This window comes from Lepisosteus oculatus, chromosome 18 (genome assembly GCF_040954835.1).
Source record: "Lepisosteus oculatus isolate fLepOcu1 chromosome 18, fLepOcu1.hap2, whole genome shotgun sequence".
Taxonomy (NCBI): domain Eukaryota; kingdom Metazoa; phylum Chordata; class Actinopteri; order Semionotiformes; family Lepisosteidae; genus Lepisosteus; species Lepisosteus oculatus.
The window spans coordinates 18414126-18437036 of record NC_090713.1 but is presented as its reverse complement, the minus strand read 5'-3'; the positions used below and the strand labels follow the sequence as shown (position 1 = coordinate 18437036).

General features: G+C 40.3%; 1 protein-coding gene across 1 annotated transcript in view; it reads right to left on the bottom strand.

Moving 5' to 3' along the window:
- The window catches only part of LOC138224006 (protein NLRC3-like), a 394575-nt gene that overhangs the window by 312283 nt on the left and 59381 nt on the right, over nt 1-22911 (bottom strand). Inside the window, exon 2 of the mRNA XM_069180189.1 lies at nt 19678-19851. Within this exon, the coding sequence (XP_069036290.1) occupies nt 19678-19851 (174 nt within the window). The remainder of the gene's footprint in view (nt 1-19677; nt 19852-22911) is intronic.

The window sequence follows — 22911 nt, the reverse complement described above, 5'->3', positions numbered from 1 at the left end:
ATCCCTGTAATTTTATAAGTTATAATGCTGTTATTTTGCATATGTTTTTTTTTTTTTGCAAGAGCTCTTCAGACATGCTGTTACTAGCCTGAACATAACTCCAAATGCTTTGCTACCTGCAATAAGTCAGCCTAACTTAAATCCTCAAAAACTGCTTGTATTAATGTGTTTAAATCACAAACATCATATGTAAATACCGGCCATGTATAGCATTAAAAAAGCTGCATTATGGAACATCACACTGATTTAGTTTCTTTTAAAGGGAACTAGAGAAACGAAAAGGGCTTCTTTTCTAGAATTGATCTCTGGTAATTAAATCCACACCGAGCAATCTCCAATATGTTCAGAATTTGACAGCTAGAATCCTGACCAGGTCACAAGCAAGAAATCACATTACGCCTGTCTTCGACTCCTTGCACTGGCTTCCTATCAGGTTTCAAGTCAACTTCAAAATCCACATCCTCATTCAGTACCTGTCTGGCTTAGTACCTGTCTACTCCCCACCTTGCAACCTTTGTCCCTCTGACTCTGGTCTTCTAGCTGTCCTCAAGAACATCTACATTCTGTGGGTGACAGGGCCTTCTCTAGCTACACCCCAGGGCTCTGGATTTGTATCCCCAGTGATATCAGTGTCACCCACCCTGAGTGCATTGAAATCTAACCTCAAAACCTTTCGTTTTAGAAAGGGTGTTTTTTAGTGTCTGTATCTGCTTCATTTTCTAACTTTGGTACGACTTCTAACTGCTTGTCTTTCTTATACGTATTTACTTTGTAACTTGTGGCCCTCATAACTGTTTTTACACCTGCTATATTGTTTTGAGATACTTGGATATGTGCTATATAAAATAAAGTTTATTGTTATTGTTATAGAGAAACATGATCAGATTTTCCCTGGTTCAGAAAAAAATAGGGTCTAAACTATACTGGTTTGTCACTCACACCCTGTTTGCTAAATGACTTTGCATACTGATCTGATCAATCTTACTGTACATATTTTCTGAGCTTTCCCCATCCTGTTAGATTTATAATTATAATCTCCTTCTCAAAATGAGTCATTTCTAAATACCTGTTTTCACTGTTACCATCTTACACCAACACAGTTACAAAATATATACTGATCTTAACTTGACAGCTGCCGAGTCCTAAATTCATCCTGCTACCAACATTGAATAAAAAAATCTTTAGATTTCTATATTTATTTATTTAGTGGTTCCATTAGTAACAGGCTAAATTACTTTCTTTGAAAAATGTATTTTATGTGTTGCAAAAAAAACTGACTTGCTTTAACACAATATATTTACAAAACATTTCCCCTCACGATCTACCTGAATGCTCAACTATTAGAGAAGCCTTCCATGAAACTATGTTTGCTATTAATTCATATAATGTAAGGCTTTCTGATAAAATTACTGTTTTTCATATGTGTTAATTTTCTGACTCTTTCTGACCCATCAAACCTTCATTCTCACCCTGCCAGAAATGCACCTGATTATTCAAGCCCCTCACTCTCTGCCAAATCTGCTTCAGGTTCACATGTTCTTTGTTATACATGGCTTTCTGTGATTTTTTGTATATCTAAGGTTTTGCAAGTGTCCCTGCATCCCTCTTCTGCACTACGTCTGGTCATGACTTTTTTCTGTTTTCTTATTTCAAAGTTACACCATGTAGCGGCAAGGCTTATTAAATATAGGAATTAATTTGGTGCTCCCTTGCCAGTCTCTCTCTCCCTCATCTTAGTGGTGTTGGACACAGAGAGACCATTCCATTTGGTTCAGATTTAAAGCGTTTTTCTATCTTATAGAGTTTCCTGATATGGAACAACTCCCAAGGCTGAAATTCTCCATCCATCCTAATAAATGGTCATTCTGGCGCCTTACTGTCTGGGAGATTCCTTGGGAGAGTCTCATCCCAGATTGTTTAAAACCCTAATGTCAGAGAGCATGGTTACTCATCCTCCACCTCGATCAGCCAAACAGGAACTGGTAGGGCAGGGTAACCCCATGTGGATCTCGAATGCTCATGGAACATTCAACCAATGAACAACCATAGTTCCTCCAGGAAGGGGCCCCTCCAGGACATTCTCAGACTCAGCTCGGACAATCACATGATGGCCAGTGTGTCCGAGTGCCAGGACTTTACTTTGTTCTAAGAGTCGAGATCGGAGGTCGCCTGCGCGTAACCAAAGGATCCGCCTGAGGTTAGCCCAGCAGAAAGCCTCGTGAACCGCTGGTACCCCACCGTGAGTGCTCGCCTGATCAACGAGTGAACTACGGTCGGAACTGTCGACAGCTGAATCTCAGTATTCAGGACTAGCGCTACAAATGGAATGACTGGTCTTCTTCCCGTATAAAAAGTGTGACTTGCTCGCACTCGCAGTCACTTTTCATGTGCACAAACTCTGATACAAACTAGCAGAGAGCGGTCTTCAGAGAGCCCACTGCTAGTGCACCGTAGCAGGAATCTCTCCCTCCTTCTCCCACACCTCACACCAGGACTGCCTGGCACCAGGCCAGAGGATGCCAATTGGACGCAGCAATAACCTGTCGGTGTTCCTTTGCGTCTGCGGGAGATCTGAATCCACATAAATTGGATGAGTGTTCTGCATTATAGCTTGAGAATTCAATTGTTACCTCAACCCCAGTTGATATCAATTTAATTCCTATGATTGACGTACTTGCTTTTAAGTATCTAGTGTAGAAGTTGTAATCAAAGCTCATTAATGAAACAGTATAAACGACTGGTATACTGAATGGATGTCTCTTGATTTGTTACTCTTTGTGATTGATTTTATACCTTATGTATTCTGCTAACCCTCACTCTTAAGATCTGTTATGTTTATATGCACATTTTATATATTAATAATGTATTCTCGTGTATTAGTATCTGTGTGTGTGTTGCTGAGTTATTCCGCAAAGAATCATTTTGTGACTTACTGCTACAATTAATAATTGTCCCAGTAAATGCACAAAACCCCTACAACCAGCTCCATTTCTAAAACCTTTTTCCATGTGCATTTTTGTATTTATTTATATCTCTAACACTTAAATGTCCTAAATTTTCATTTGTCTTAATTTTTTAGACTGAAATTTAGTTTGAGCCTTAAAAAGTTTAAGGTTTCTCTATCTTTTTTTTCTTGTTCTACAGAGCACTTTAATTGTGAAGTTTCCAGCATGTTTACATTAATCTATGTACATTTTAAACTGTTATTACTCATTACCAAATTATTGCATTTTGGCTTAATTCACCCTTTCCTGAAATTCTATGGCAAGCAGTGCTGGTGCTGTCTCTGGTGCAATCTTTTGCAGCAGAAATTTCACTGTTTAAAAGAATAAGAAATTAGATTGCTCATAAATCCAATCACAAATTCCCATGATTCTCAAACTGTGGTACGCGTACCACTGCTGGTATGTGACGTGTCCCCAGGTGGTACGCCAGATGACGTACAATTTGTTGTATGCACTGACAAATTGGGTCAGGTTTTAATATTTTCTATTTTAATAAAAAGAGTGTCACATACCCAGCCTACGTACTACGATACAGTTCGTGCTTGTACTTGAGTGCTACTATGTGATTCTGTACCATTGTATCGGAACGCATGTTATGAACGTAAGTGACCACTTGTATTTAAAAAAGTTATCTTCAGCAAATAGGGAGGTAGGAGAATGTGCGTGATTTTGGAACAATGCCAATCTTGTGAGCACAGGAAAGTGTAATAGATAACAGTAAAATATTTAAGGGCTGTTCTAGGTTAATTTGAGAAAAATACACTGTGTTTTGCTCCAATGCGCATGAAATAAAAACTTCTTTTAACTTCTGAGACCGACTCCTGAAACAGAAAAGGGGGAAAATGCAAGCTGTTTTTACACCTGCTATATTGTTTTGAGATACTTGGATATGTGCTATATAAAATAAAGTTTATTGTTATTGTTATAGAGAAACATGATGAAAAATGCAAGCTTGCGGATTGCTAAAGCAGGTAAGCCCCACACTATTGGTGAAGAACTTTGTTTACTGTTGGCAAAAGAGCTGACAAATATTATGTGTGGAGATAAAGCTGCTAAACAGCCCGACCTGCTGCCCCTTTCGAATGACACTGTCACTCGTAGAATTATTGATATGGCAGATGATGTCAAAAGTACGCTGATAGAGGTGAGCAAATTCTTTTCAATGCAATTAGATGAGTCTGTAGATGCCATTGATTTGGCCAATTTCCTCATTTACGTTAGATATGATTTTTAAGGCACGTTCCATTTCTGTTCCGTAAGCCGCTACCAACAAAAACTACAGGAGAGCACATATTTCAGCTTCTGAATGAATTATTCGAAGAGAATGGCATCGACTGGAAAAAATGTGTCGGAGTTTGTACAGCCGGTACTAGAGTGATGACAGGCAGACACAGCAGTGTAGCTGCACGAATTAAAGAGAGAGGGTGTTCCAGATATGAAGTGGACGCACTGCAGCATCCACTGCGAGGCCTTGGCTGTCAAGAAAATGCCAGAGGATTTAAAAAACTGCTAGACTCTGCTGTCAAAGTTGTGAATTGTATCAAGACTCAACCAAGGAATTCACATCTGCTTTGCTCCACTAAACAGGCTCATCCCTCTCACTGAAATGGTAAGTGCTCAGTGCTATTTTTATTATATGTGTATGTGAGTGTGTGCGCGCATGCGTGTTCATGTTGGTCACTGAGATTTTCTGTGGTTCATATGAGAAGAAGATTTAGTAGTTAAAGTAGGTGGTAGTTGGATGCTTTGGTTTGATCAGGGGTGGTACTTGGTCCAAAATGTTTGAGAACCACTAACGTACTCTATATTCTATATAACACAAAGTAATTGCTCTCTGAAAATGCGATTTTTCTTGTTTGTTCTGGAGACCTTGATTGATACTGATTTATGATGTTAAAACCCATTTATTTTCTATTGGTACAGATGCAGCCATTCAAAGTGCACAGACACGTACCGCTGGTAATTGGCTACGCCATCGTGCGTCATACCGCGGTACGTGATTGGTTGACCGACAGGGGCACTCGTGGTGCGTTGGTCGGTTGTAGAAAGATTTAAACGTCTTTACTGTGCCCGTTTTAGTATTGAATATTTATATGGAATTTTACCACTGAAGGGAAATCTTAGTAGCTGAGCATAAAAAGAATAGGAGCATAACGCGTGTGAAGGCCATAAACAATATTAATTTTGGAACATAAACATACAGTATTACAGTATATGGCTGGTCTCAGTACTTTAAAGAAAAAATACACACCAGTATTATATTTCTCCCTAAACATTTTAAGCATCGAAGTCTATTATATAATTATATTAATGTACTACAACACAATAGTACACGCTGTACAATGTCTGTTGATACTGTTTGTGTAGGGCTGTTTCACCACTCCTCATGTGACCTTGTGGTTGGTACTGTGGTCTAGGTGCCTGACTTATAAACCACAGGTTGGGTGTTCTCCAGCCAGAGCCACAACTTTTCTTTTAACAAACATTTCTTTTAAAAAAAAATAGCAATGTTATGGACAATTAATTGACTTTTTATATTTCTAAATATCACAACATGTTCGAATTTAAGTCATTTTTTAATAACAATGAATAGTTGTAAATTTTAAATATGTAACGACGTTTACATTGGCGTTATTAATTTTTTCAATTGAGTGTATGGAGGATTGTCAGCTGTCACTGAGAGCAGACCCCCCCCTCTTAGGCTGCGCAAATGATCTTTTAATTTTTTATAGAGAAATGAAGGCTGTACAGTATGCGTTACAATATAAACATTTACTGTCAACCTTTAAATCAACAATTGATTTAAAGAAGATCTGTCAAAGCGCAATGAAACCTATTACTTGTTTCTTATGGACACCAGGTCCCACCAGGGATTAAAAAAAACATGCAATCGCGTATCTAAAGAAATAACAGTATAACTATGTTCATGCACAAACAGTAGCATGTTACATTATTAGTTTGGGTGTCTCCTCTTGCCAGAAAGCTCTAAATAGCATTTTGAGGGCGGTTTTTGACATTTTTAAATTACAACCCATAAATAAAGCTGATACTGTTTAGACTTTTAATTATTTTAAACTGTATTACAGCAGCACAATGCACAATGCAACGTAAATCGCTATCTTTGTCTTCTGCGTAATAATGTTCACCTCTCTGTCCAGCAAATGTATTAATGGTTTTTAATTACCATACTTTTATGGTACATGACTTTGCTAAAATGTATTTAAAAATAAAAACGATTACAAACGCCAGCAGAGAGAGAGAGAGAGAGAGAGACAGTTTTTCATTGTCAAAAAGTCATTGTTTTTTACTTTGTCAGCACCCAGACAAACGCAAACGCGTTTTTATTAAAATGCTTTTATTCATTCTTAATCAGACTCACATTCCTGAATGCCCCCCGCCCCGCTCAACAATCGTAGGAAGAACACAAAACAGCCTGTTAATAAAATTGTTGCAATTTTGTTCGGTCAGTTCTTCCTCCCAGAATTTGTAGATCGCATTGATCAGTTCTTGCTTTGTGCTGGGTTTAGCAGTTTTCCGAACATAGTCTTTCAGTGAATGCCAAACCATCTCTATCGGATTTAAATCTGGGGATTCGGCTGGAGTTTTCCCCCAGTTCACTCCTTCTGCTACAACCCTCGCCCTTGCTGCTGTGTGTTTCGGATCGTTGTCTTGAAAGAGACAGTGCCTTGATCCAAAGTGCTCCCTGATATATGGGGTGGCATGCTGTTTGACCACGACTTCCTCGAAGAATTCATGATCCATAATTCCTTTGAAAATAAGAAGTGGTCCTGGGCCTCTTCTAGTTATACCCCCCCAGACGTGAACCTTCAGTGGATGTTTGGGCTTTGGCTTGTCCACATATCTCCCCTTTTTACAAAATGACATGGTTGAAAACGTGTCTCTACCTACTGCAACTCAAACATGGAATGGTTAAAGATGGCGACAAGTCAGGCACCCAGAGGAGGGGGGGTGCGTCTTTCCACCTCCATAACATTAGCAAGTTAAAAAAAATTGTGTCGAAAAGCTGGGCGTAACAATTGTTTCCTTTTTCTGATCACTCACTGTTTGGATTCTCATCTCACCTGCCCTGTTCTTTGTTTCCTTGTTATTTGCTGTGTATGTCTGCTGCGATCCACTCCTGCCCTCACACCTAAAGAAGACTATTTTACATTTCTATGTGCGGTCCATAGTGCAATTAGCAACCCTTGCTAATACATTTGCGGACTTTTGAAAGTCTGTGCTGTCCTTTGAAAGCGAGATGATCTCTGGTTCTTTGACAAAACAAGGCTCGCCAGATAATGTGAAAAAGACACAAATCGAAACCTGTTTTTATAGCTTTTAAAGTCGTGCAATGTGTAAGCAGGAACACATCATTATATCTTATTTATGAAAAATACATAATATAGCTCCCAAACAAACGCAAACGTGTTTTTAATAAAATGTTTTTATTCATTCATAATCTAACTCGCATAACTCACATTCCCGAGTGCCCCCCACCCCGTCTAACAATTTTAGGAAGACTAAGGAAGTTGTCATCTGTTGTTGAAGCTCTGTGAGCTTGGTGACTTTGAGACCACTTGTTATCCCAAGTTATTTGAATCACCAAAATTCAAATAGAGAAAAAAGAGCTAACTGACAAGATTTAAGATGTGACTGTCAATGTTAGATTAAAAAAAAAAAAAACACATTGCCTGACGTTAATTACATTGCTTGAAAAATAATTTTATTTAGAGAGACTGGATAAGTAATTCAAGTGTTTTTTAACTTCCTGAAAAACAAGTAATAATTTAACAATATGTGCAAATGTTTTATAATATGTCGCTGTTGTGAATGTCTGAAGAGTGTATCTTATTTGCCTGTCCTGACTAGTGGAGATCATCCAGCTGTGTCTGGAGACACAGGCCAGGGTATCGGCTTGTTCCCCCCTCCCGCCCCTCTCTGTGTACAGTAGAGCCTCCTGTCCTGACCGGTGGAGTTCATACAGCTGTGATTGTCCTTTGAAACTTATCAACAAAGATACACTCACCAGAGCTTGCACAACTACTGTGTAACTAAAAAAGACCTCTTCACTGTGTGAAAATACAACCTTTATAAATTTATGCAGGTAAATAATTTCTATTAGGAATGATTTTTTAGTCTATCAATGTTAGATAAAAAAAACACATTGCCCGACGTTAGAAAGCATCTTGCATTACATTGCTTGAAAAATAATTTTATTTCGAGAGACTGGATAAGTAATTCAAGTGTTTTTTTAACTTCCTGAAAAACAAGTAATAATTTACTAATATGTGCAAATGATATGTCGCTGTTGTGAATGTCTGTAGAGTGTATCTTATTTGCCTGTCTTGACTGGTGGAGCTCATCCAGCTGTGTCTGGATATCTTGATCAAATATTTGGCTAGTGTGTATTGTCTGTTTAGGGTTCTGTAGCATTCCACATGGCCAGACAGCTTGTTCCCCCCTCCCGCCCTCTCTGTGTACAATAGAACCTCCTGTCCTGGCTGCTGGAGCTTATACAGCTGTGTCTGGAGAGAATCCAGGGTATCAGCTCAACCACACGGCTGTGCAGCTTGTTCTCCCCTCCCGCCCCTCTCTGTGTACAGTTGGGCCTCCTGTCCTGACTGCTGGAGCTCATACAGCTGTGTCTGGAGAGAATCAGCTTGTGAGCACTCTGTGATTAAATTAATTCTCATTATATTATCATTCCCACTGTGCATAACAAGGAAGATTAATAAACACAGGGCTGTTTAATGACAATCTATTGTATATCTCATGGCTAAATAGTCAAGTCTAGCCAAAAGAGAAAACATCGACTTTATTTAAACCCAAGCGAAAGTATTAATGGTTTTTAATTACCATACTTTTATGGTACATGACTTTGCTAAAATGTGTTCAAAAATAAAAACAATTGCAATTGGCACGCCTGTAGCTTTTTCACGAAACCTCCTAGGGTAACAAAATTATTGTGTTGTACAGCTTTTCAGCTAAATATACAGTATTTATCGCTGACACCTGAAATTGGAGCTGCTCGCCGCGCGGTCAATCGCGACTAATAAGCAGTGAAAACGTGTCTGTCTTTCTGTGGGGAGAAGGGAATCTGATCTGATCTGCAATCGCTGGAAGACTCGCTGCCTTCTACTTTGAAAATACTTGTGAAGCCGGTTTAATTCGCCACAGCCAGCACTCCCGCAGAGAGTGATGAAAACCGTGCTGCGCCCTCCTATTTGGTATTTTAGTTATGGAGGCGGAAAGACGCCCCCCCACCTCTGGGTGCCTGACTTGTCGCCATCTTACGGTGTTCGAGTCGCAGTAGGTAGAGACACGTACGAAAAAAAGTTCATTCCAGCTACAACACATATATATTTTTGTGGTAAGAGGGAGCAAAACACCAGTATTTACTGCTAATAATTAGTGTACGATTTAAAGTTGAAATTCTGAGCCTAAATATAAAGTTAAAATCTCGACAAACGAAGCAATGTAGGAAATGCGCACACAGAAATACACAGAAAATAAATCCGTTCTGACATCTGAAATCAGTTTTGATCAAGGTCTCCAGAACGAACAAGAAAAAGCGCATTTTCAGAGAGCAATTACGCTGTGTTTATGTATAATAAGTGATTAGATTTATGAGCAATCTAATTTCTTATTCGTTTAAAACAGTGAAACAGCTGCAAAAGATCAAGGTAGCGATTTACGTTGCATTGTGCATTGTGCTGCTGTAATACAGTTTAAAATAATTAAAAGTCTAAACGGTATCAGCTTTATTTATGGGTTTGTGTTTGTGCATGAACATAGTTACAGTATACTGTTATTTCTTTAGATACGCGATTGCATGTTTTTTTTTTTAATTCCTGGCAGGACCAGGGATAAGAATGAGTCCATAAGAATCAAGTAATAGGTTTCATTGCGCTTTGACAGAAACCAAATTTCCCAAATTTAATATTGTAACGCAACGGGGGCTCCGGCGGGCGCCCTTGCCGCATCAGGTCGGCCCCATCCCGAATGAGGCTCGAACCCGGGACTTCCGCGTCTCTCTGCAGCGACCTAGCCCCGTGAGCTAAAGAGAGATCTCACTTCAGCCCAGTAGCTGTGGTCCTGCTATCACAGGGAAGGGCGGTGACATCACCTGCTCTGGTACGCCGGCTCTTACACAGTGCTTGTTGGCCGTAAGCGTTACACTCTCCCCCGCTTAAATCGCCGTCCCCGGCGAAGGGCTATCCCAGCCCGCTCTGACACCAATGTAACGCAACGGGGGCTCCGGCGGGCGCTCTTGCCGCATTAGGTCGGCCCCATCCCGACTGGAGGCTCGAACCCGGAACTGGAGATCTCTCTTTAGCTCACGGGGCTAGGTCGCTGCAGAGAGACGCGGAAGTCCCGGGTTCGAGCCTCCAGTCGGGATGGGGCCGACCAGATGCGGCAAGGGCGCCCGCCTGAGCCCCCGTTACGTTACAATATGCTTTTCTATATTTATTGTCAATTAATGGTCCATAATATTGCTATTCTATTTTTTCAAAGAAATGTTTGTTAAAATAAAAGTCACAGCGCTGGCTGGTTTTGAACAAATCTAGTCGGGCACCTAGACCACAGTACCACCGCAAGGTCACATGAGAAGCGGTGAAACAGCCCTACATAAACAGTATCAACAGACATTGTACAGCGTATACTATTCTTGTGTATATAATTATATCGCTATTAATTTTTTTAGATACGCGATTCCATATTATATTCCCTATTAATCAAATTCTAAAAGTATGCTTGTTGACTCCGTATCGAGTGTATTCACAGAAAAGCTTAAAACTACCACTTTTTATACACGTTATTTCACATGTTAGTTAAAGACTTCGATGCTTAAAATGTTTAGGGAGAAATGGAATACTAGTGTGTATTGTAACGCTTACGACCGACAGGTACTGTGTAAGAGCCGGTTTACCAGAGCAGGTGACGTCACCGCCCTTCCCTGTGATAGCAGGACTACAGCTACTGGGCTGTAGAGAGATCTCTCTTCGGCTCACCGTGCTGAGTGACGCGGGAGTCCCAGGTTCGAGCCCCCGACGGTGGGGAGCCAACCTAATGCGGCAAGGGCGCCCGCCTGAGCCCCTGTTACAGTACTTTTTCTTTGAAGTACTGAGATCAGCCATATACTATAATACTGTATGTTTGTTCCAAAATGAATATTGTTTATGGCCTTCACACGCGTAAGGCTCCTATTCTTTTTATGCTCAGCTACTAAGATTTCCCTTCAGTAGTAAAATTCCATATAAATATTCAATACTTAAACGGGCACAGTAAAAACATTAAATATACATAAACATACTGTATACAGTACAGTTTTGCATACAGTAATATGTTTATGTTCCTAAATCAATATATTTTATGAGCATGTGAAAGGCATGGTGAATCAGAGATTCTCAAAAATTACTGTTGTGACTGGAAACTCTGTTTCCAGATCGCCTGGCACTCGAGAGGTAGCCACATGAACACATACACACACACACATATGCAAACATCCCACTATCAAAACAAAGGCGATAACAGTGGTTTCCTACAAAAACAAACTAGTCTGGAATTAGGGGATAGCTTTGCTTGCTCTGTGGGTGCACACGCAGAGTAAAGTAAGCTTGTTCCTGTATTATGAAAATTAATCATTAACTCAAACCAAACACTTGTTTTAGAAGTGAAATGAACTGAATTGGTAATCAACTCACGCATCTCTAATAAATAAGCTGTTTGGATTTCTCACCGGTATAATGGTTTCTCCCGCAAACCCGTAGGACCCCAATTTTGGCATGGCAACAGGGACTGGCTTAGTAGTGCCTGTTTCAGGATTGCACATGCGTGGATTGATTTGTATGAAGGTACCATTAAAAGGGGGTAGTATTTTCTAAAATAACAGTTATGTACGAAATGGAGTATGATATTGTATTTTTGGTAATAATATGTTCATTGTTTATTTGTATATTTAATGTAGAAATGTGTATATCAGAATTCTGATTATTATTTTGTCAAATTATTTTTTGTGCTTTATAGTGGAATATTCTAGGGGGAGGAGTTTAACCTAGAAAAGGAGCTCTTGAAGTTAGGAGGGGGGAGTTAGAAGGTGGATTGTGGGGTAGAATTGGAGCTGCCTGCAACAATCTAGTGTTTTTTTTGTACAGTAATGTATCTATTTCGTATTATAGCTTTGTGTTGTTGTTTTTTTTGGTTAGTTTGTGATTTTCACTTATTTTTTTGGGGTGTGGACTTTGGGAACATAGTTCCTCATAAAAAACACCATTCCACATCTTTGCAATTGTGGCTGTGCCATCGTTATTGTATTCTTCTATCTACGCCTCTAAACTCTGCAAGGAGGAGATTGTGACAACTGTACTTTGCATGATTGGAAACAAATGCGTGATTGGATCAACGAAATGCTGTGGTGTTACTTTTACAAAGACGGTCAATGAAAAAAAGAATGTGGACCAGAGCAATACTTTGAGTTTACAGCTTGTCCAAGGTCATTCATTATTAATACTATTAGTAATATCTTCGGTAAAGACTTTGATGGCTACAGCTCAAACATGAGAGGTTGACCTTTATTAGCTCCACCTTGCGGAAATTCCGGATACTATTATTTTACCTGCGTTATCATGCGGTATCATTTGGATCTATGCGAGAATATACGGTATTAATACCGTAACTTGCGGTATACCGCGTCAAGCGCACCGCACAATAATGTGGTATCGCCTGCTTGTTTTGAATGGCTGCATCTGTATATCTGCTCCAGAAAAATTGTGCATTTCCAACATTACTCTGTATGTTGAGATTTTAACTTTATATTTAGGCTAAAATTTCAACTGTAAATCTTATCTAATTGCTAACAGTTAATACTGATCTTTTACTCCCCTTTACCACAAATATGTATTTGTATTGTAACCGGGATTCACTTTTTTTTCTGTCTGTGTTTCTCCTTACTCTCTCTCACCCACTGCGATTTGGACACAGAATGGTAAAAGATGGCAACAAGTCAGGCAGCCAGAGGGAAGGTGGGTCGTCTTCCTGCCTCCATAACTACAAATCCAAAATGGAGTGGCTTAAGTGACATACAGAGTCATGTAACTGACAGTTTGAGGTATCATTTCGTGTAAATTTCACTTAGTTGCTGATAGGTTAAGCTTCCCAAACTCAGGCCCAAAATCATGTGACTGATTTTTCTCTCTATTTCATTGACTAAACTCAAAGATCACAAGTGCCACCATTTTAAATGGGATGTGTAGTTCTTAGTTCAGTTTGAATTTTAACTGTATGTTCTGGCTTCGTATTTGGCCAGGGCTTTAAAGAGAGGGAGCACCAAAAATATTTGGAGCCATCTCCGCTTTAAAGGTACCCTCCTCGTGGAAGAATTTTCACTTTAAATGTTTGCCCAGCCTACTAGAGGAATTCAAGAGAGATCCTGATCTTCACCAACCCCTCAAACACTCTACAGACCCTCCACCTGAGACTGTGTTTATCCTGCTCTTGTAGAAGAGGAGTTGGGTCTGGCCCAGCAGAAAGTGCACTGGGTACAATTCTCTTCTTCCTGACATAACTCACTTTGAACACAACAGCAGGGCTGCTGAAGGCCAGACTAAGATTAGAGAAGAGACTCATCATGGGAGTCAGGGAGCAGGTATTGTAGCAGTGAAAGTGAACCTGTTTCGCTGCAAGGAAGTGTAACTATAACCAGAAGTATAACATTAAATTCATACTTTATATATGATATGGGATGACCTAAGTTCTTAATTTGACCGATGTTGTGACCCACTTCAGTCAATTGCACAAAAAAATAAACTTTTAATTTGGCAGTGGCTCCTCCTGAAACAGCCATGAATCAATCTGTGAAGATATTAGGCTTTTCAGGAATTTCAACTGTAATTCTAACAGTGATCACAAGATGACTTCACAAGGTTTGTGTGCCCAGTTTTTCACTTTACCGTGCAGTTTATTACAACCAACAAATAACCTCCTTACTTTCTGTAATTTAAATTTAAATTTAAGGTATTCACTGAGTCTCTTAAACCAAAAGAAAAAAAATCATTGGTACGCTTGTCTAAAGGAAAATAGATTGAGTCCTCACTACAATAAATCAAGCGAGAATAATGTGTATCCTGTGTGCACTGCTCTCAGCTGTAAATCATCAGGTTTACTCGCAGCCTCTGATGATCGAGAAACTTGCTGCCTCTTCACTGCGCTCTGCAGATCCCGAATGTTTTGAGAATGAAAGTGGATGCCTTGCATGATGTTCAACCTCTCCGGACGTTTTATCAATCCCAGTCCAGTCCCTTCTGTTTCTCTCTTTTCCCGATAATCTCTCCTCTTTTCTTCCACTTGTTCATTACATTTAAACTTGCCAATCCGAATACTCCGGATTTCTCCACAGTGCTGGCGAGATACTCACTCTCTTTTTTTTCTCTCGGGTCACATAGCCTTGGAGCCCCTCCAATTCAATGAGCACAATACATTTTTATTTATCCTGGTTGAACTACAATGTAACTTGCATTTCACCTGAACATGTTTCCATTAACATTATATTCACATACTGTACTGTACTAAAACAACAAAAAATCCATATTAAAACTGTTTACATAAATTCACACAGGATTACAGAAGGGACAGACAGACTCTGCTGGATCTAAAACAGACAAACTACTTGACAACAATGGTAGTGCACAAGACTCCCCACTGTGAGTTGTCAGCTTTGGACAATGCTGGGTCCCCCGGCTAACTGTCTGATATCTCCGAAGAAGGCAAAGTGCCTGTGTTGAATTAATAGGTGGGTGAAATATTGGTTTAAATATTTTAGGAATGATTGATAAATCTCTGTTGAGATAAGAACAAAAATTCAAGTTAGAGAGAGAACAGTTGTCCGCCTCTGCCTATTAAGCTTTCGACGCGGTTCTATGACGAACAATTTAATCAGCCACTTGAACTTTTAATGCAGGGCTCTCAATTAGAGACGTCAGTGGTTCAGATGAAAAAAAAAATTACGCACAGCTGTCCGGGCTGAAAGTTGGAGGGCTGTAATTGATAGTATCTTGCCCCCCTAGTGGTGACAAGCGATAGGGCATTAATTGTTCTCCGCTGTGTCACAGAGAGAAATCTGTACAAATTCACACTGAACAACAACACATTGGAGCACACATCCAGCTACACATATCTCGGTCTCACCATCAGCTCTTCCGGGAGTTTTGACCTGGCAGTGAAGGCACTGAGGGAGAAGGCACTCAGGGCTTTCTACGCAATAAGAAGGAGGCTCTTCAACATCAACCCACCAACAAGAATCTGGCTCCAAATATACAGGTACAAATTCACACTGAACAACAACACATTGGAGCACACATCCAGCTACACATATCTCGGTCTCACCATCAGCTCTTCTGGGAGTTTTGACCTGGCAGTGAAGGCACTGAGGGAGAAGGCACTCAGGGCTTTCTACGCAATAAGAAGGAGGCTCTTCAACATCAACCCACCAACAAGAATCTGGCTCCAAATATTTGAAAGTGTAATCCAACCCATTGCCCTATACGGCAGTGAAGTGTGGGGTCCACTCACAGACCAGGATTACACCCAATGGGACAAACACCCCACAGAAACTCTGCACATGGAGATCTGTAGAATCATCCTCCGTGTGCAGAGAAAAACTCCTAACAACGGGTGCAGGGCCGAATTAGGCCAGTACCCACTATTGATAAACATACAGAAAAGAATATTAAAGTATTGGCTACACCTAAAAAACAGTGACCAAAATTCCTACCACCACAAAGCCCTGCTGAGCTAAGAGCTGAGCCCAAAACAGAGCCCCCTGAGCCAGCTGGTCCTGAGGCTCACCGACCTGAGCCACACCAACACTAACCAGCCTCAGGACAGCACTGCTAGAGCACCACAACCCAGACTCAACCACATCACAGCACAGATCAAACAGCAATATCTCACACACTGGGACACACACACACAAACACAACATAAACTGGAATGCTACAGAACCTTAAACAGACAATACACACTAGCTGAATATTTGACCAAAATAAAAAATAACAAACAGAAACAGACCCTGACGAAGTACAGGCTCAGTGACCACAACCTGGCCATAGAAACGGGGCGACACAGGCAGACCTGGCTGCCCAGAGAGGACAGGCTGTGCTCCCACTGCCAGCAGGGAGAAATAGAGACAGAGGTGCACTTCCTACTGCACTGTGACAGATACTCTGGGATTAGAGAAACATTCTTCCCGAAATTCAGAAATCTAATCCCAGAGTTCCCACACCTGCCAAAACCACAACAGGTCCCAATCCTACTGGGAGAGGGAGGAGGGAACTCAGTTGATCTGGCAGCCCAGTATGTGATCTCCTGTCACAGCCTGAGGAACAATGAGTCCGTCTCCCAATAATGCTCCAGCCGCCTACAGTATATGTCAATATTATATAATATGTCTTTGTTGTAAATGTCTGTAACATGTCTGTAGATCTTAATTTTACTTCTATTTTTTGTTTTGTTCTATGTTCATTTTATTATTTTTATTTGCTTTGGCAACACTGATTGTACCCATCGGTCATGCTAATAAAGCACCTTGAATTGAATTGAATTGAATTGAATTGAAATCTGTACAGGCTTTCCCAGGAAGGCAGTATCCCCACACGTTTCCAGGGAGTGTCAGGGAGAGACGGCAGCTGAGAAAGGTGCACAGCCTGTACAGAGCTTTCCCCTCAGCTGTGGCCAGAGATCATTCCTCTAAAGTATGAGACTATTTCAGTTCCCAGCAGGCTAGGGAAAACAGGGAGCATATCAGGGAGATGACCCTATATTAACAGGATTCCCCGAGATGTAGTGCACACAGAATCTGACATGAATATCTGCCTGTACACTGCAGGGAATACAGTCCCAAAGTAGCTCACATCCAGTCCACACAGCACCAGCAGCCTGGGTCCATGTCTAGCAGGTGTTGTAACTGGGGGACAATGGCTCAGACCAGTCTGCTGGTGAAGAATAAGAAGTGGCCCAGTTCTGTCTCCATTCTAGTATTGTGGCTATTGGGTTGTTTAAGAGGGGAGACACAGTGGGACATAGTGGTTAACTGACTGTATACTTCTACTACATAATCACTTTTTGAATTCTAGAGGTTTTATAAAATATTTGAGAGGACAGCATTCCAGGTGGAAAATGACTATTTGGCTGGTAGTCTTATCACACTAAACTAAACTGTATCCTTAAAGACAAATAAGGAAAACTGAAATGAATACATTCTGGGTCCAGATAAGGCATTTGACAGGGTACTACAGCCTTTTGTATTTGAAACTTGTAGGATTTTCATAATGGTTTTATTGTTTGGCTACATGCAATGTAAAAGCAACCAAATGCACAGGAACAGGTTGATGGTATTCTGTCAGACACCTTTAATTCATACAGGGAACAAAACAAGGAGATTCTTGTCACCACTGATTTATTCTCTCAGAGTGTACGTCTACAGAACGATACAGAGGGAGGTGATATAGCAGGAGAACACACAATCAGGCTCTTTATAAAGATGGTGTTAGTATATACAGCAGAAATTCAACATCTTTTCCTGTTCTCACAGATGTAATCACAGACTACAGCAACTTTTCAGAATAGGGATTAATTCTGAAGCAATGTTATTGGGGAATCTATATCCCTGGAGGTCAAAATTAAATTTAATTTACAATAGGATTGGGATACGATAAGATGTTGAGCAACTGCAATACCCAGAAACCTAGAGAACACATTAAAATATAATTAAGAGGTGCTAGAAAATCAGCTCAAGCAAGACTTCAATAGATGGAAACTGCTGCCTGTCTCATTCTTGAGAAGGATGAAGACAGCAAGAATGAAGGTACTTCCAGGATTTCTGTCTTGTTCTAGACCTTCCTTATGCCTCTCAATGACCATTACTAAAACGTCTATTTTACGTGGTTTAAAGTCAGGGTCCCATGCTATTGTGACCGTCGCAGTTCCACAAAGGTTAGTGTCCCCCGCCGCTCTACCCCACTGGTTCATCCCGCAACACCTGGGGCACGAACACGGGTCTCCAGCATAACACAACAGTGAACCATCCACATGAGCTAAAGGAGACCTCTCTCAGCCCAGGTGGCTGAGGTTCTTGCTACGCACAGGGAGGGCGATGACGTCACCGTGTCCAAACTAGCTCTGCTACACTATTTCTATAAACCCCTCAAAATTACTATTTCTTTCTTGATTTTTTTCACAATACAAATTCTTGAGATTACTGTATTTAAATTGCAGAATTTATTTTCATAATGCTTTGCTTTGTTCTGCTGGAAGCAAGCAGGGCAGGCAGGAGAAAGTAAAACTAGAGACACGATCGATAAGGCAGGGGTTGAGCTGAGAGGAACTGATTAAAGCACCAGGGAGAGTCTGAAGGAGAGTCGTTTAACATGCAGGGTTCAAAGCACAGGAATCAGTCCAAGATGTGGTCAAACAGGTAAGGTCAAGCACAGAGAAAGAGGAGAAAACACTGGGAAATTCAAAACTGGGAAGAAGTAATTGAGACTCTAAAATGAGAGGCTAACACATTAATAAATTTTGCAAACCTAATTTACTACCACAGCTACATTCAATTCAATTCAATTCAATTAAACTTTATTGTCATTAAACCTACACAGGTGCATAGTATAATGAAAAGTGTTTCTCATTAGTCACCCAGGTGCAGTATATAAATAGGACAGAAGATAAGACAATAGACAGTTACACAATAGCAATAACAGTAACATGTAATAACATAACATAAATAACATGTAATCAAGTAATCAAAACTTTGCAAAATTCCACAAACAGAGAAAATATAACAGGACAAAAACAGTGCAAGGTAATTCTTGGAACAGTGCAAAAATAGTATGGTTAAAAATAGTATGGTTAATTAATAAATATTAAATATTATTATGCCTGTTACAGTTTTACTGGGCTATCGAGGGGACAGTACAATTTCGGCTTACATGTGTGTGTGGTGGTGTATATTGTATACATCCTTTCAAATTTATGAACAATATCAGAAATCAAAGGAGGAATACATAAGTTAAGAGTAAGATGCAAATGAGAAGGCGGTTGCCACTTCCACAGTAATTGAAGAATCTAAAACCATACAAATCTGTATAAATCCACCAATTCACATTCACAGAGAGAAAATGAGTAGAAAGGTCATATTCAATATTGGAAGAAACACCGATTGCAAGCTAAATATGATCAATTTGGAGGCACAAACTGTTGGAAGAATGTCCAGGAACACCTGGAATATCATAAACATATTTGGCATGAGAATAAAATGGGGAAAGATACTGTACTTAAAGAAATATAAAAAAGCTACTTTAGAACTGTCAGGACTGTAGCCATGAAATAAATCACTAGAAACTGGTTAAAGATGGACAGACCTTGTGTTCAAATGAAGAAGGACTCTATTAATTAAATCCCATGGAGAATATTACCCACAGAATTATCAACAACATATACATACTGTATGTGTAATTTGGGCAAATGGGAAAGACTGCATGTCAAGATATTAACAAAGAAGTGAAGAACTTTTTTTGTTTTGTACTTCCTAGGTGTTGATGCATGTGAAAAGCGAATGTTGTGTGTCTCAGAATATCTACATAAAACAATAAAAACAAAGAAATCACCAGTGTTCACTTACTTCAGTGTTGTTAATTTACAGTTGGGTTCCCTCAGAGCTGCAGACAGCAGTTTCACTCCTGAATCCCCCAGGTTATTGTCACTCAGATCCAGCTCTCTCAGACTGGAGTGTTGAGACTGAAGAGCAGAGGCCAGATCTTCACAACATCTCTCTGTTAGTCCACATTCCCATATCCTGCAGACAAAAAAGACAGGAGCACAGATGAACATCTGCACAGCTCATCCACATCTTACTTTCCAAGTCTTCACTCCAACATCAGCAGGAATATACAACATCATGTCATTATCCATCTCAGAGTGTCCATGGATGAGGATGATGAAGATAACTGCTGCTTCAAATTAGGTTCCAGAAGGAAGACAAAAGATGAGAAGAAACTGCCAGGAAGGGCAACTTTCACTTTTAACTATAATAAACATTGCTTCACATTTATTATTATATTTTATTATTATGTCATCCTCTTATAGTTATTTTAATCAGTTACAGTGTCGTTGTTGTTGTTTTTCTTCAAATGGTTTATTAATCCCAAATGTAAATGTCTAACACTGGAGTAAGTGAACTGGAGACTTTTTATTTTTATTTGTAGATATATTGAGAAAAACAGCATTCCCTTTTGAAGAAAATAAACAATTTGAATTTAAAAAAAAAAACGACCTGGGTTTTAACTATAACTATGTATAAATATGCATGTTATATGAGTTGGAGCAGTGGCACTGTGCTAAGGATCTGCACCTGTAGCTGGAAGGTTACTGGTTCATATCCCATGGCTGGCAGAAGAATCCTACTCTGTTGGGCCCGAGCAAGGCCCCAATTGCTCCAGGGGTGGTATACAATGGCTGACCCTGCACTCTGACCCCCAGCTTCTCTCTGTGTCCGTGTCTCATGTAGAGTAAACTGGGGTATGTGAAAAGATTAATTCCTAATGCAAGAAATTGTGTATGGCTTATAAAGTGATCTTATGTTTATAACAGAAGTAACAATAATATGAAGCAATAAACAGCATACACACACATCACCTAAAGACTCTCAGCACAGAAGAAATAGATAGACCCTTTAGGATCCAAAACAAACACAAATTAATGGACAACCGTGATGGTGTGCACGTTTCCCCTTTCCAACTTTAGAGAGTGATCTGTACAGGCTTCCCAGGACAGGCTGTGCATTAGCAGACAGCTGAGATCAGTGCATAGTCTGACAGAGTTTTCCCCTCAGTTGAAGCTAAAGACTGTTCCCTTAAGGTATGAGACTATTACAGGTCCCAGCAGGCTAGGGAAGAGAGACACATCAGGGGGATGATCCTACACTTCAGAGAGGAAGTGCAGACAGAATCTGACATGAATATCTGCCTGTATACTGCAGTGAATACCGTCTCAGTGTAGCTCACATCTAGTCCACACAGTGCCAGCAGCCCAGGTCCATGTCCAGCAGGTGGTGTAGCTGGGTGACATTGGTTCAGTGCAGCCTGCTGGTGAAAAATGAGTAATGGCCCAGTTCTGTCTCCATTCTCCATTGTGGATATCAGTGTATTTTCACAACTAATCTCCAGCAGTGATCACTGGATTTAAAAGGTATGGTTAGACTACAAATTTTATTCATGAACTTTATTTCTTTGACCTGCTCTCTCAATCTGTGGCTGCATCCACTTTGTCTGAGCCAGAAAACTGAACTTTAGTACAAGACAGCAAGTCAAGAGCGAGTCCATATGAACTAGAATTCTGCCTAAGACTTTGTCGGCCACAGGGGAAATCTTTTAGCTTGGGATCCATCTGGAAATTTCACTAGAATTCAGATAACATTAATACAGTTGGGCTTCACTGTCAAAAGAGTCTGGATGATCATCCAGACAAAACCTGACTGGAGCTATGTATTTGAACCATACTAGAGAGAGCTTGCTATTCTGTGTTTTTAAGGAACTCGCATTTCCTGGCTAAAAGAAACTTCAATTAGAGACGTCTCCAATTCATAATATCTATTTTGTGGCACCTGGGTTTTTCACAGTGCTCTCATATATCAGTGTAATCCGAGTCCAGGATAGTAGGATCAGGGCAGCCAGGGATGTACAGCCATTTACTGGCTGCAGCCGATGAAGAAGAGAATGAGGTTGTATTTATTTAGAAGGCAGGTAATCTCTTATTTCGCCACTGTAGGAATTATTTAAGAGTTGAATACACAGTAGAAGTCAGGAGTACTTTCTGGGTGATTAGAATGTTAGGCCTCTGGAACACCTTGTTTGAGCACACACCCTTATAATAATAATTAATAATTGCTTACACTTATATAGTGCTTTTCTGGACACTCCATTCAAAGCACTTTAGATTACAGGTAATGAGGATCCCCTCCACTACAACCAATGTGCAGTCCCACCTGGATGATAGTGCGCCATAACGCTCACCACACATCAGCTATCGGTGGGGAGAAGAGCAGAGGAATGAAGCCAATTCACAGATGGGGATTATTAGGAAGCCATGATTGGTAAGGGCCAAAGGAAATTTGGCCAGGACACCGGTGTTACACAGCTACTCTTTTCAAGAAACGCCCTGGGATTTTTAATGACTACAAAGAGTCAGGACCTCAGTATTATGTCTTATCCGAAAGACAGCGCCTGTTTACAGTATAGTCTCCCCGTCACTATACTGGGGGCATTAGGACCCACATGGACCACAGGGTGAGCACCTCCTTGTTGGCCCCACTAACACCTCTTCTATCAGCAACCTAAGTTTTTCACAGAAGGTCTCCCATCCAGGTACAGACCAGGCTCATACCTGCTGAGCTCCAGTGGGTTGCCAGTTGTGAGTTGCAGAGTGATATGGCTACTGGCCTTAAACATAGTACTGTAATTTGTGTGTTCTATTGTCTGTGGTATAGTATACAGTACAGTATGTCTGGTATAATTGTGCCTCTAATTATACCAACTACTCAGATATATTCTGGAAAAATCACAAATTGGGTTTTTTTAATATTTACGTATTCACTAAACAGCTCAGTCAATTCCTGATTTTCACAAGTTTTGTTAACCCCGCATTCACTACAGTGCATAGTGGAGCGAAACAGACCTGCTGTGATCAATTCGCCAACAGTTTGATAAGTTTGATTGCCTATTTGATAGTTGGAGTATTTGAGCGAAAACAGTGAAACAAAGAGACCGAAAATGCACCGTTACCACAAGGAATGGGAGCATTTTTTCGCATTCAAATCTGTAATGCTAGCGTCTACGCGAAAAGCAACATTTCAAAACTG